Raw genomic sequence first — 15648 nt, 5'->3', positions numbered from 1 at the left:
TACAGTGTTTTCTTTGTACACTGCAGTGTTTCCTTTGTACACTACAGTGTTTCCTTTTAACACTAGTGTTTTCTTTGTACACTGCAATGTTTCCTTTGTACACTACAGTGTTTCCTTTGAACACTACAGTGTTTCCTTTGAACACTACAGTGTTTCCTTTGTACACTGCAGTGTTTCCTTTGTACACTACAGTGTTTTCTTTGTACACTGCAGTGTTTCCTTTGTACACTACAGTGTTTCCTTTTAACACTAGTGTTTTCTTTGTACACTGCAGTGTTTCCTTTGTACACTACAGTGTTTCCTTTGAACACTACAGTGTTTCCTTTGAACACTACAGTGTTTCCTTTGTACACTGCAGTGTTTCCTTTGTACACTACAGTGTTTTCTTTGTACACTGCAGTGTTTCCTTTGTACACTACAGTGTTTCCTTTTAACACTATAGTGTTTTCTTTGTACACTACTGTGCTTTCTTTGTACACTGCAGTGTTTTCTTTGTATACTGCAGTGTTTCCTTTGTACACTACAGTGTTTCCTTTGTACACTGCAGTGTTTCCTTTGTACACTACAGTGTTTCCTTTGAACACTACAGTGTTTTCTTTGTACACTGCAGTGTTTCCTTTGTACACTACAGTGTCTCCTTTGTACACTACAGTGTTTCCTTTTAACACTACAGTGTTTTCTTTGTACACTAATGTTTTTTTTGTACATTGCAGTGTTTCCTTTGTACACTACAGTGTTTTCTTTGTACACTGCAGTGTTTCCTTTGTACACTCCAGTGTTTTCTTTGTACACTGCAGTGTTTCCTTTGTACACTACAGTGTTTCCCTTGTACACTACAATGTTTCCTCTGCACACTAGTGTTTCCTCTGTACACAACAGTGTTTCCTTTGTACACTACAGTGTTTTCTTTGTACACTACAGTGTTTCCTTTGTACACTACAGTGTTTCCTCTGCACACTACAGTGTTTCCTTTGTACACTGCAATGTTTCCTTTGTACACTACAGTGTTTTCTTTGTACACTACAGTGTTTCCTTTGTACACTACAGTGTTTCCTCTGCACACTACAGTGTTTCCTTTGTACACTACAGTGTTTCCTTTGTACACTACAGTGTTTCCTCTGCACACTACAGTGTTTCCTTTGTACACTGCAATGTTTCCTTTGTACACTACAATGTTTCCTCTGTACACTACAATGTTTCCTTTGTACACTACAGTGTTTCCTTTTAACACTACAATGTTTCCTTTGTACACTACAATGTTTTCCTTGTACACTACAATGATTTCTATGATGTGCTACAACACACAACCACTCCCTGCACTTACTCCATCGCAAGTTTCTCCTCCAGGCTGGCGCGAGACAGGGGAGAGTACTGCCCCATGAAGCCCTCGCCTTCCACCACCAGCAGCCCTTCATCTGCCTTCATCACTACCAGGTCAGGGGTCGCCACCCCAAGGTCATCATCCTCCTTTTGTGGAATTGCTGTAAAAAGAATCAATAGAATGTTATTTTCATCCAGGAAATAGTTCTTCCAAAGCATTTTCTCAACCGCAATCAATCTTCCATCAATGTGATCACTAAAGGTGCAACATCAGCATTGAAGGTCAAAACATTCAGAGTTATTCTTAGGAGTCAACACACTGTATTATAGATAAGGTTCCAGAAATGTTTCCAGCAACTGCTCACATTGATACTTTTTACTTGTTTCGTGTGTCACTTTTTGTGACTTGATTTTGTATAACTGACTTACAATGTTTAGGAAGATTAGGTAGTGGTTCAGGGTCTTCTAGTAGGTTAGGGTCAAGGCCTGTCTCCTTCTCTATGACCTCAATCTCTGACCCTTCACCTTGAGAAAACTGACTGCCTTTTGAGCACCTCCTGGAACTCTCTGAGACGGTAGCAAGTGTCTGACTGCGAGTTTCCTGCCTGACGGAGCTGACCTGGGATGTCCCCGCTATGCTCTTGGCACTGATTTTACTCCCATCTGTCACAGAGCTGGGTCTACGACAAATACAAAATCAGGAAATCTTACAGGGCCTGGGAAAGAAAACAGGTAATCATTTTCATAGGTGACTAACAGGATCGGGAGGTCTGGCTCGCTGACTTGGCTGATGCACGTCATCGTATCCTGAGTGATATCAATCACTGTAATATCTGGTTGATTATTTTTAGACAGCTGTCAAAAAGCTGGATTACTGCTGAGTGCGTCATTAAACAACAAACAAACAAAATCTTATGTTACCTCAATTTGAAATAGGATGTGACACTAGTTGCTGGGTGTGAGGCATGCAGATTCAGTGAAGCATTGAAAACATACACCAGGGGTTCAACAGGTTCATACAAGGATAGGGCACCCTATTCTATTCAGCATATTACGAGTCTCGGTTCTACGGTGCGCTAAATATCCTGGACCAATTCAGACAGCCTTATTTGTGAAGCTTCATCACCACCTCTTCTTCCCAAAGGATTTATATCTGACACTGAAGGTTCATGGGAAAAGGATTAGAGTGAAAGGGCCATTTCATGAACAAATTTTGAAAGACAAACCAGCAGGGTCATGGAATCAAATTTTAAGTAGTTGGAGAGAGTCAGCCAATAAATGACATATATTGCAGGCATTAATAGTTTCTTATGACAATCATGGACAATATCAGTAGAATACTAGTATTCTTATCCTTAATGAAAATATAAAACACTGAATGATCTCTTTCAAAGTGAAAGAAACCAAAGACTGATAATGAGAGCTTCAAGAATATGAGCATGCGAATTGTGGAATCTTGGGTTATTGTAAACATTTTCAACCACTTGCCACTTCCAGGACTTGCCCCTTTATATAATTATTACCTTCAAGACGATTCTTCCCCTATCACTCAACTGTTTCAAAATGCTGTTGTGTGTGTGTGCTCCATATTGCTCAATATATCCCCCAGGTAATGGCAAGGGTAAGTGCACTTACTTGGCATCGCTGGGTCTGTCGGTGCTGTCGTATGACTTGGCGGCAGGGTCTGTCTCATCTGTGACGTCGTGTTCCGGCACAGAGCCATCCATGGGAACAGCCTTAGCACACAGAACACTCGGGATGCCACGCAGGGTGGATGTGAGAGCCTTCTGGAAACGCTCCTTGGAAGGGGACAAACCCAACACCTCTGGAACACAAACTAAGGGAAATCAGTTACATGAAACGCTTGTTGTCTTACTTGCCTACAAGTTACTTTCAGAATGTTTGAAGTGTTATAATAACTTCATTGATTGCAATACAATATTTAATCATGTATTCATGTTGTCTCCACCATAGGTGTATGACGTCTGTCCAAGTTCTCACCGTGTTTTGTGAAGACGAGGTTGGCCTTGAAGAATCCATCCCTTGGAGCATCACTGATGCACAGCACCTTCTCCACGAAGCTGATGACCTGCGTCTTGGTCACATGAAACATGTGCTCCACGATCAGCTGGTCCACCAGCTTCACAAAGTTCCCCAGGCGCCTGAAACATGCAACACAAGTGAAGGAGAGAGTTGGTGTGGATACAGTCACGCTGCACATACACAGACAACATGACAAGTGAAGGAGAGAGATGGTGTGGATACAGTCACGCTGCACATACACAGACAACATGACAAGTGAAGGAGAGAGTTAGTGTGGATACAGTCACGCTGCACATACACAGACAACATGACAAGTGAAGGAACGAGTTGGTGTGGATACAGTCACGCTGCACATACACAGACAACATGACAAGTGAAGGAGAGAGTTGGTGTGGGTACAGTCACGCTGCACATACACAGACAACATGACAAGTGAAGGAGAGAGTTGGTGTGGATACAGTCACGCTGCACATACACAGACAACATGACAAGTGAAGGAGAGAGTTGGTGTGGATACAGTCACGCAGCACATACACAGACAACATGACAAGTGAAGGAGAGAGTTAGTGTGGATACAGTCACGCTGCACATACACAGACAACATGACATGTGAAGGAGAGAGTTGGTGTGGATACAGTCACTCTGCACATACACAGACAACATGACAAGTGAAGGAGAGAGTTGGTGTGGATACAGTCACGCTGCACATACACAGACAACATGACAAGTGAAGGAGAGAGTTAGTGTGGATACAGTCACGCTGCACATACACAGACAACATAACAAGTGAAGGAGAGAGTTGGTGTGGGTACAGTCACGCTGCACATACACAGACAACATGACAAGTGAAGGAGAGAGTTGGTGTGGATACAGTCACGCTGCACATACACAGACAACATGACAAGTGAAGGAGAGAGTTAGTGTGGATACAGTCACGCTGCACATACACAGACAACATGACAAGTGAAGGAGAGAGTTAGTGTGGATACAGTCACGCTGCACATACAGAGACAACATAACAAGTGAAGGAGAGAGTTGGTGTGGGTACAGTCACGCTGCACATACACAGACAACATGACAAGTGAAGGAGAGAGTTGGTGTGGATACAGTCACGCTGCACATACACAGACAACATGACAAGTGAAGGAGAGAGTTAGTGTGGATACAGTCACGCTGCACATACACAGACAACATGACAAGTGAAGGAGAGAGTTGGTGTGGATACAGTCACGCTGCACATACACAGACAACATGACAAGTGAAGGAGAGAGTTGGTGTGGATACAGTCACGCTGCACATACACAGACAACATGACAAGTGAAGGAGAGAGTTGGTGTGGGTACAGTCACGCTGCACATACACAGACAACATGACATGTGAAGGAGAGAGTTGGTGTGGATACAGTCACGCTGCACATACACAGACAACATGACAAGTGAAGGAACGAGTTGGTGTGGATACAGTCACGCTGCACATACACAGACAACATGACAAGTGAAGGAGAGAGTTGGTGTGGATACAGTCACGCTGCACATACACAGACAACATGACAAGTGAAGGAGAGAGTTGGTGTGGGTACAGTCACGCTGCACATACACAGACAACATGACAAGTGAAGGAGAGAGTTGGTGTGGGTACAGTCACGCTGCACATACACAGACAACATGACAAGTGAAGGAGAGAGTTGGTGTGGATACAGTCATGCTGCACATACACAGACAACATGACATGTGAAGGAGAGAGTTGGTGTGGATACAGTCACGCTGCACATACACAGACAACATGACAAGTGAAGGAGAGAGTTGGTGTGGGTACAGTCACGCTGCACATACACAGACAACATGACAAGTGAAGGAGAGAGTTGGTGTGGATACAGTCACGCTGCACATACACAGACAACATGACAAGTGAAGGAGAGAGTTGGTGTGGATACAGTCACGCTGCACATACACAGACAACATGACAAGTGAAGGAGAGAGTTGGTGTGGATACAGTCACGCTGCACATACACAGACAACATGACAAGTGAAGGAGAGAGTTGGTGTGGATACAGTCACGCTGCACATACACAGACAACATGACAAGTGAAGGAGAGAGTTGGTGTGGGTACAGTCACGCTGCACATACACAGACAACATGACAAGTGAAGGAGAGAGTTGGTGTGGATACAGTCACGCTGCACATACACAGACAACATGACAAGTGAAGGAGAGAGTTGGTGTGGATACAGTCACGCTGCACATACACAGACAACATGACAAGTGAAGGAGAGAGTTGGTGTGGATACTCTCAGCAACAGTCCAGCTAACCTGTTGTTGCCAGCCCAGGTGGAAAAAGACAACTAGGTCACACTCTGTATCTTCATTCGTCTGCTGTGACACCATGTGTAGACACCTACGCTGCACTTACACAGGCTACATGACAAGTGTGGACGCCCAGGACCTATTCTTCCCTGGACATACAAAGGCTACATGACAAGTGTGGACACCCTGGACCTATTCTTCCCTGGACATACACAGGCTACATGACAAGTGTGGACACCCTGGACCTATTCTTCCCTGGACATACACAGGCTACATGACAAGTGTGGACACCCTGGACCTATTCTTCCCTGGACATACACAGGCTACATGACAAGTGTGGACACCCTGGACCTATTCTTCCCTGGACATACACAGGCTACATGACAAGTGTGGACACCCTGGACCTATTCTTCCCTGGACATACACAGGCTACATGACAACTGTGGACGCCCAGGACCTATTCTACCCTGGACATACACAGGCTATATGACAACTGTGGACGCCCAGGACCTATTCTTCCCTGGACATACACAGGCTATATGACAACTGTGGACGCCCAGGACCTATTCTTTCCTTGACATACACAGGCTACATGACAACTTTGGACACCCAGGACCTATTCTTCCCTTGACATACACAGGCTATATGACAACTGTGGACGCCCAGGACCTATTCTACCCTGGACATACACAGGCTATATGACAACTGTGGACGCCCAGGACCTATTCTTCCCTTGACATACACAGGCTATATGACAACTGTGGACGCCCAGGACCTATTCTTCCCTTGACATACACAGGCTACATGACAAGTGTGGACACCCTAGACCTATTCTTCCCTGGACATACACAGGCTACATGACAACTGTGGACACCCTGGACCTATTCTACCCTGGACATACACAGGCTACATGACAAGTGTGGACACCCTGGACCTATTCTACCCTGGTCAACAGATGTGCTGGGACAATGTACATGATATATGTAACAACAAGATTTTGGCTGACACAATAAGTCTGTCCTGATTTTGCCTGGTCTGTGACTAGATTACAAGTGAAAGTGTACCTACCCCGTCTCACTCTTGGCGATGCGAAGGTTCTCCTCTCTCTGTTCCTTCTTGGTGCGCTGGAGATGCAGAGAGTCCTTGGAGCTGCATCAGTGAGAGATGTGATGACATTCATGCATTGTGTGGACACAAACAAAGTTTCCATGAAATAAATCTTATGTCTATATGTCTTTGACTGAGAAACAATTTCATATTTTCAACCAAACAATTTATTCAACATTTTAACATTTCAATCAGTCGAGCAATACCTTATGACACAATATTCACTGGTATCTAAATGTTTTCTCATATAACAATGCTTTATGAATAACGATGTTATTGTCTGCCCCTGGCCCATCAGTGGCTGCAACTACTCACAAGAACGTCTTCTTCTTGACCTGTTCCTCACAATATCGCAGCTTCTTGAACGACTCCTCCGCTGTCACCTCCACCACCACCTTGCAGTAGCTGCAACATCCACAACAAACTCAACAATATGAATATTCTGATGACCCAAAGTTTTCCAAAAGTGGAAAAAATCTACAAAATGATTAGAATGGCTTTTTTTCTAAGTTCACAGTAGGTCATTTTTGGCCTTTTTATTCCACCTGTTATATTCACAGTTTCTTCATACATTGTCACTTTATATCACAGATATATCTGACTGATATAGACTAACAAACATTTCTGTGATATAAAAAAAATGGGATATATTCAAACTCAATAAGTTATACTGAGATGTCAAGGTAAATTATAACGGATGATAATTCTAAAAACTAGCCTTCCATTGTAGTCACCAGCAGCCTTTATTCATAGATCCTATATGTATCCCAAGATGTTATATTAATATGGTGAAGATACCGTCACCTAGGAAATACTTTTCTGAGCGGTTAAATCCCACAGATCTTGTGTCATGGTGACTGATTTACGACACCCATTGTCTGAAGAACATTTGATTGCAAAGGCTCATTACCCTGGAGCCATGACATCTATATGCCTCGAAACATTTAATTGCTGTTATTTATAAGATGCTAATCCTATTTGTTAATCCCCATTTTTGTGTACATCGACTGTCTGCCATCCTGAACAGGATGTGCAAGTATGTCACTGATGATTTACTGTTTACATTTATATTTATTACTACTAAATGTCAGGTGACCTTGGCTATATAAGCCTTGGTCCAGGAGAAAAGGAGAAAAGAAAGGTCTTACCCTTAGCCTAGCTAGGGTTAGGCGGGGTGCTCCGGGGCACCAAGACAACAAGCACTACCACTATGTGCTGACTTGGCACATAGTGTCATTTGTATGCATTTATCTACATGTATAAAGTAAAACTGTATATACCGCAAGCCATCGTCTCCAAGTTGTCACTTCCTACTGAGAACCATACGTCGGTCCCTTGCATATACGAGTATGCAAATTGTACATTAATCAACGTCGGACGACGTGCGTTGATAATTTGGTGGAGCTATCGGGTATGACATACTTCTTAGTCTGTCCTTTCCTGTACCTCTTTGCAGCATGGCATATGGTTCACAAAACTGTAGGAAGTGACTATCTCTTATTAAAAGGATATGCTACCTGGAGGCCGATCACCAAGAACGAAGAAATGGCCTTTAACAAGATTGAAGAAAGAACAAGAACCTCTCCGATCAAGAACAAGTTCTCCGATCCCAAACCTTCCCTGCTCGAATATCTTAGCAACACTGCTAAGACTTCCCCTTCAAGATGTCGTTCCTGCACATGACCTAAGAAACGAAGTATACACGCCTATCCCACAGAGACCCGACCACAGCCATCTTCATGCAGACCCTGCACAATACAGAAACCGCCTCACAGGCACCTACAAGATGGACACTGTGTACAAGATATCTCATTTGGACTTACTAATTTGTGTTTACTTACATGGACTCAATCAAGGATATATATTGTGTGACTGTTGAATAGTGCAACCAGGTATGTTTAATCAAAGCCAGTATATTAATGCCAAAATGTGTCTTTCCAAAATTCAGTTTTGTATATGTGCAATATACTCCAAATTACATCTTTAGTCAGCTAGATCTTTGAAGTTATTGTGTAGGGAATCTTTGAAATGTCTCCAGGCCACGCAAGACATATAGTTGCAGCTAGGGCCCAGACAAACCTAAGCTGTAGGGTTATCGAGTCACACCTCTAGGCTCGACTCGTAATTTCAAAAATCTAAACGATAAAATTTGTCAATTGTTACAAGTAATTAATGTGCACAGTTTGGTACAAAATTGAATGTATTGTCTAGGACTTTGAATTCAGATTAGGGATATTCTTGGGTGAGCCACCCCTACACATATGTTTATTGTATGTCAGTATTAAGTAATTAACAGCACAGCAGTATTCAGCATTTCAGAATTTTGATGTCGGAATTAAGGATTTTTTTTCTTGGGCATCGCACCCACAATATATGGGCAAGCTCCGTCAAAGACACGGGAAGAGCACCCATTGTACTTAAAAGGGCAATATTACCCACAAGTACCGTTTGAGTCACGCGGTAAAGCTAGACTCCTGGTTTCAAATTTCTTTATGCGAAATATTTGCTGAGATGTTTAATTTGTACTTTTTATGACATTACTCATTATCATTATTCGGTACTGAGTCGCACCGCCAAGCCAGACTCCTGAATTCAAAGAACCTTCAGTGATATATTTATTGAATCTGTGAAAAGCAGTAATTACCTTGTAGGGAAATTGCACATTATAAAGATCACTTGGTTAGTTTTCAAACTGGCACTAATTCAAATTGGCTAGATGATCACTTTCATACCGTCACTGCATAGATATATTTGTTGCATAAGGATTTCATGTAACTGATTTTGTTCACATTTGCATGGTTGTTTTTGGTGAAAAAACTCACACATATCAATTTGGACTCATATAAGCTTGGGGTCCAAGCTTCACGTAACGGAGGGAAGTTGTCATGGTGACTGATTTACGACACCCATTGTCTGAAGAACATTTGATTGCAAAGGCTCATTACCCTGGAGCCATGACATCTATATGCCTCGAAACATTTAATTGCTGTTATTTATAAGATGCTAATCCTATTTGTTAATCCCCATTTTTGTGTACATCGACTGTCTGCCATCCTGAACAGGATGTGCAAGTATGTCACTGATGATTTACTGTTTACATTTATATTTATTACTACTAAATGTCAGGTGACCTTGGCTATATAAGCCTTGGTCCAGGAGAAAAGGAGAAAAGAAAGGTCTTACCCTTAGCCTAGCTAGGGTTAGGCGGGGTGCTCCGGGGCACCAAGACAACAAGCACTACCACTATGTGCTGACTTGGCACATAGTGTCATTTGTATGCATTTATCTACATGTATAAAGTAAAACTGTATATACCGCAAGCCATCGTCTCCAAGTTGTCACTTCCTACAGGAACCATACGTCGGCCCCTTGCATATACGAGTATGCAAATTGTTCATTAATCAACGTCAGACTGACACGCGTTGTTACTTGTGCCAATTACTGTCCCCGACTTCCAGCTCACCTGAAGAATCTCTCCAAGAGTTTATCTGCCTGGATGTTCTTGTAGTTGATGCTGTTCTCATATTCCCCCAGCTGGTAGGTTTTGCTGAAGCACAGGATCAAGTGTTCATCATTACTGAGACTTGCCACTCTGGCTTATCATCACAGGAAAAGATTGCTAGCTGATATACTTGTAAAGTGCTTTTTCTCTTTGGATCTTCTTTTAAAATTTTTGACAACTGACCAAGATGAATAGGGAAATTCTTTATCGTGGAAAGGCACACCTGGATTGTTGAATGTTATAACTCTTCATTCACATGAAACCTGGTTCTGACGTACAAGTCTTTCAAATGCCTATATAACATTCAACATAGTTTAAGTTTTTGTGTTTTCATGTTCCAATGCAATATTCGTAAAATCTAAATATATTTTACATTTGGATACTTATCCTGCACTGGTAGCTTCATGCTTTTAACGCTGTTTCTGACTAGAAAAAGATGGAGCTGGCTGGCAGAAGTTGTTGCTCCAACCAGTTGTGTGGCAAATGCTCTCCCACAGCTACCACATGACCGGAAGTGGTAAAGTCATGTGTTGCCACATTACTGCTTGTACGGACACCTGGAAACTTTGCAGGGAGACAGCCAAGCGATGGGCAGGCACTTTTGACATAGTAATGCAGGATAAGTATCCAAATGTAAAAATATTTTAGATTTTATTAAATGTTTTTATCTTATCCTGCATTACTACCTCAATGCATTTTTATCAGACGAAATGGAGGGAGGCATATCTTTCAGATGGAACTTCAGGAGAGACCCTCTGACAAGTCAGGTCACCAGATAGCATCCTGTGCCGAAAAACCGGAAACCACACGAGAGAGAGTAAGAGGTGTGAAATCCAGAAAAGTAGAAAAGTGCGTCGGCCACATTCTAAATTCCAATTCAAGCAGCTGGAATAAACGGAAACACAAAATCCTCTAGTCTGGGGTAATTAACACCAGAGACATCGCAGGGTCAGTTCCGGAGTGTAAAATCCAAGACCATCTTGAGACTGTGACCTGCTGCGCCACCACCAGGGGACCAAGGCTAAGAACACCTTGCACATAGTCAAGAGCCACATCTCGGAGATAATGACTGGCGAAGACAGTATCCGAGAACCAAAAGCAACCCTCCATGATGGATTTAATGGAGCAATTGCTGTGGAGAGAGCCATTGTCAAAGCGACAGCTCGAATCTCAAGGGGGTTGTTGGTTCTGGGCGGGTCCAAACCGGCAAGGTCGTAAGCTTGTAGGATGATGGAGCGCAGCCTCACTGATATAACTTCCAACTGGAATGTAGGTGAAACTGGAATGAACAGTCATTTCCGAGATTCATGTTGTGTCTTGGATCAATGAAGGAAAACCTGTAAGGCCCAAACTGGGCACAGAAGTAGTTCATCCCCGTCCAGTGCCTCAGAATCCACTATAAACGATAAGGGAGGAACAGTGAAAGATCTGTCCGGCTGTCCTGTGTGTTATATGATTGTTAGCAATCAAATCCCAGCACAACCCAAGATGGACAGCACCATACGCTCTACGCTTGAATCGTATTCAGGAGATGTCAAGGGTGTGTAACTTGCTGACTCGAGCTGCCATAGCTAACGCCAAAAGAATCACAGTCTTCTAGGTAAGATTGAAGAAAGACAGTGAGTTGAGTGGTTCAAAGGGAGCGGTACGGAGCAACTTCAAAACCAAACTGTTGATGTGCCTCTATTGCTCATCGTTTGACCACAGCCTGGAGACAGTCTGGTCCCCCAGATAAGACCCCAAATCCTGTCGTGAGGCATTGACGAACAGGTGAGTGTGGGCTTGAGCGTAGGCCGCCTATGAATTTGAGCTTGAAGGATGGAGTGAGTTCCACCTTGAGCTTCTAACTGATCCATCCCAGTTGAGTGAAATACCAGTGAAGGAGGCTTTCCGGGTCCTGATGGTTCAGTAGACAGTCGTTGATGTAAGACTTGAACTGAACGTTCCTCGGGTGCAGGTATACAGTAACTGACTTTGTAATTCCGGGTAAATAACCACGGGGCCATGGAAATGCCAAATGGTAGGACTGCCAACTGGTACTGGGTACCCTGGAAATAGAACCTAAGGAACTGCAACTGGGGTGGATGGGGTCATCCTGGTCCTGAGCAGTCTCAATGTCGTCAGAGAAAAATAGGGAGGATGTTCCAGGTAACGCTTGTTGAGGACAGCGCGATTCATACAGAATTTGGATGAATCCTTATTAGGAACCAGAAACACTTGAGGGTAGAATCCCAGATGCACCACTGGATCAGGAACAGTCTCAACCACCTGCTTGAGCGACAGAAGCTGAATGGTCTGAAGCAATAGCTGAGCCTAATCAAGGTGGGCGTAAAAAGTTGACAGTGGGTCTATTATAAGCAGGAACCGGTACCCCTGACGAAGGATGCTGGTGACGGATCTTGAAGAATTGTCCAATTGGCCCAAAACCTGCCCAATCTCTTATCTGAGTGTCTCTGACTGGGACCACATGGATCGGGAGAACCCAGGCACCAGGCTCCAGGGCCTGCCTCCGCGATGACCACCACTGGACTTGGTTTGGCGACAATGAGGTAGATCATTTCTTTGTGGCTTTAGGAGATCCTGACCCTTGCCACAAAAGGAAGATGACTAGGGGGGGGGGGGGGAGCCTTGAGAGAGCCCCGTCTTGGCTGATAATTAGATGGTTTGAATTTGGATTGATTGGAGACAATGCTCCAGTGCCTTAAGCGCCATTTCATCAAGGGCAAAGCTGGAGACACATGCATGTGTTTCAGAGATGGTGCAATTAAAGAACGAGGATGCACTCCAAGGCTGTTGTAGGAGTTGCCTCTTGAACTCAGAATCCCAATAAGTTAAGGCAAGATAACCGAGGTGCCTGGTTGTGGTGATCTCTGTCAAGGACGCCCAGAGATAATTAAACAGACGGTCAATTTGACGTAGTTGAAAAGACATAGCATGCAAGTGATCGACCCAATCTACTGTCCTCGGTGAGGTCCTGATCAGTGGCTCTGGCAGAAGAGGCCAAGACAGATAAGGGCTTGCGAGACCACCAAATCTCAGTCTCAATGAAGGTGAGCCGAGTGTTGGGCATACGCAGAGTGGTTGGCCTAGAGAAACCAGTTATGCGATGTAAATCATCATCAAGACAGTGTGCTCTATCTGTGGCTTGATCGCATGAATGAGAAAATCTTGTTTCCGGTAACGAGGTGCCTCAAATGCAGAAGTGAGGAACGGCTTGTAGAAAACATCATCCAAAGCCGATATCAAATCTGTGAGCATGGCATCCGGCGGGAAGGACCAAATTGCGCAAGCAGAGAGGACACACATGTCACCAAAGAGGGACGGGCATGTAATTATTACACAAACTTTTACAAGAGAAAATTACGATATAAAGAGTATAGTTACACACTTAAAAAGCCCAGAATAGGAACGTATATAGCACATGAACAAGAGCTAAGACAGGAATTTTGACATATCAAAGCACAAGACCTGTAAACATGGCTACATGGCAAAACAAGATGGTGACAGGTACAACACACATGCGAAGTTAGTGTGGGAAGGACCACCCCAGTACACCAGACTATGATATGTACAATCGAGGGCGTATTGGTTATCAAAGGATAAGCAAAAGGATAGGCAAAGGATGCTATCTGGTTTTTGAAAACTGGGGAGCTTTATTCACAAACATCTGTACAGTCCGATAACTAGCAGTAATGTGTTTATACGTGACTTCACTACTTCCGGTCATGTGTTAGCTGTGGGAGGATATATGCCACACAACTGCTTGGGACACAACTTCTGCAGCCAGGATCTCTCACAGCTCCATCTTCCCAGTCAGAAACAGCCGTAAAGCATCAAGGTAGCAATGCAGGATAAGATATAAAATTAACCATGTATAGCTTTAGTTCATAATATTTAGTCCGTTATCTCCAATCCCTCAGGTTAGAATCTGAAGGCACTCACTCAGTTTCAAAAGGTAAGAAGTTTATAGTGATCACTTCCTTCAGCAGTCTGCAAAGAAATAATTCAGGTTAGATTTCATCATTCTGTGTGTGTGATGTCATGACTGCATATACAAATTGTAAAGAATAGTTCTTCCAATGCTGTGCCCAATCTCTGTCACGGTTCCTAAATAGTATCTCTGTATTTTGTGGCTCTCCTGGACTCACAAACAGAATATGTTACTGGTACCCAATGCTTGTATTAATAGCATATATAAGGGTATTAGGTGGACCCAATGCTTGTATTAATAGCATATATAAGGGTATTAGGTGGACCCAATGCTTGTATTGATAGCATATATAAGGGTATTAGGTGGACCCAATGCTTGTATTAATAGCATATATAAGGGTATTAGGTGGACCCAATGCTTGTATTAATAGCATATAGAAGGGTATTAGGTGGACACAATGCTTGTATTAATAGCAAGGTGGACACAATGCTTGTATTAATAGCATATAGAAGGGTGTTAGGTGGACACAATGCTTGTAGAATGTCAAATGTAAAGGATTGAATTTTCCAGTTGAGGAAGGTGAAAGCTGTGACCTGGCCAATTAAGTGCACAATCACACCAAAATGGCAGGTGTGTTGATGGATGTTGCCTGGGATTTGGCCACATCAGGTGGGCTTTTATAACAGACAATCATCCAGGTTAAACATGGCAGTCATTACGACAAGCATAGGGTCCTGGGACATACATATCCTGACCAAGGGTCACTACTGCCGTGATTATACCCCACTTCCAACCTTATATTTTCACCAAATGTGCAACGGGTATATACAATACACCATGCAATACATATGCAATACACCAACACAGCAAAACAGGAAGGCGCCAAAAGCTATCACGACTCTAAATTACCTGTCCCGTATAGATGAGGTGCATAAAACATCACACTTTTCTCATGTTGCCAATCAAATAGTTACGTAAATGATTTCTTACAATTCCAGACATGAAACTTAGATTTACCTTGACACCTGGAGAAGGCCTGCCCCAAATGCTGGGATGTTATGAAGGAGGCCGTTGGCAATCATCTCCTGTCTCCGCAGGTAGTCCAGGTACAACTTGTTGGTGCGCCATCTATAGTTTACAGAGAGCAGAAATAAAATAAAAACAGTTTCATCCTAAAATACTGATTGACAAAAACAAGGAAACTTTTTCATATTTCAGACCGCCCCTCTTACATTCCAGGAACATATATGAATACTGAAAAAACATGTTTCCCATCAACAACACATGCTTCCCAACAACAAAACATGCTATCCAGTGACAAAACATGCTTCCCATCAACAAAACATGCTATCCAGTGACAAAACATGCTTACCATCAACAGGACATGCCTCCCACGAACAAAACATGCTTTCAAACAACAAAACATGCTTCCCAACAACAAA

The 15648-nt window shown here is 43.2% G+C and overlaps 1 protein-coding gene across 1 annotated transcript in view; it reads right to left on the bottom strand.

Annotated features, from left to right (window-relative positions):
- Positions 1-15648, bottom strand: part of LOC139470361 (dynein heavy chain domain-containing protein 1-like) — a 187601-nt gene that overhangs the window by 159148 nt on the left and 12805 nt on the right. Inside the window, exons 12-20 of the mRNA XM_071252756.1 lie at positions 15224-15334; positions 14218-14265; positions 10237-10320; positions 7089-7178; positions 6735-6815; positions 3322-3482; positions 2956-3145; positions 1750-2000; positions 1325-1481 (exon numbers count right to left, since the gene is read on the bottom strand). Of these exons, the coding sequence (XP_071108857.1) occupies positions 1325-1481; positions 1750-2000; positions 2956-3145; positions 3322-3482; positions 6735-6815; positions 7089-7178; positions 10237-10320; positions 14218-14265; positions 15224-15334 (1173 nt within the window). The remainder of the gene's footprint in view (positions 1-1324; positions 1482-1749; positions 2001-2955; positions 3146-3321; positions 3483-6734; positions 6816-7088; positions 7179-10236; positions 10321-14217; positions 14266-15223; positions 15335-15648) is intronic.

Source organism: Haliotis cracherodii, unplaced genomic scaffold (genome assembly GCF_022045235.1).
Source record: "Haliotis cracherodii isolate W230 unplaced genomic scaffold, xgHalCrac1.p SCAF_20, whole genome shotgun sequence".
Classification (NCBI taxonomy): Eukaryota; Metazoa; Mollusca; class Gastropoda; order Lepetellida; family Haliotidae; genus Haliotis; species Haliotis cracherodii.
Note: the sequence above shows the minus strand (reverse complement) of the source record. Positions and strands in the feature narration are given on the sequence as shown.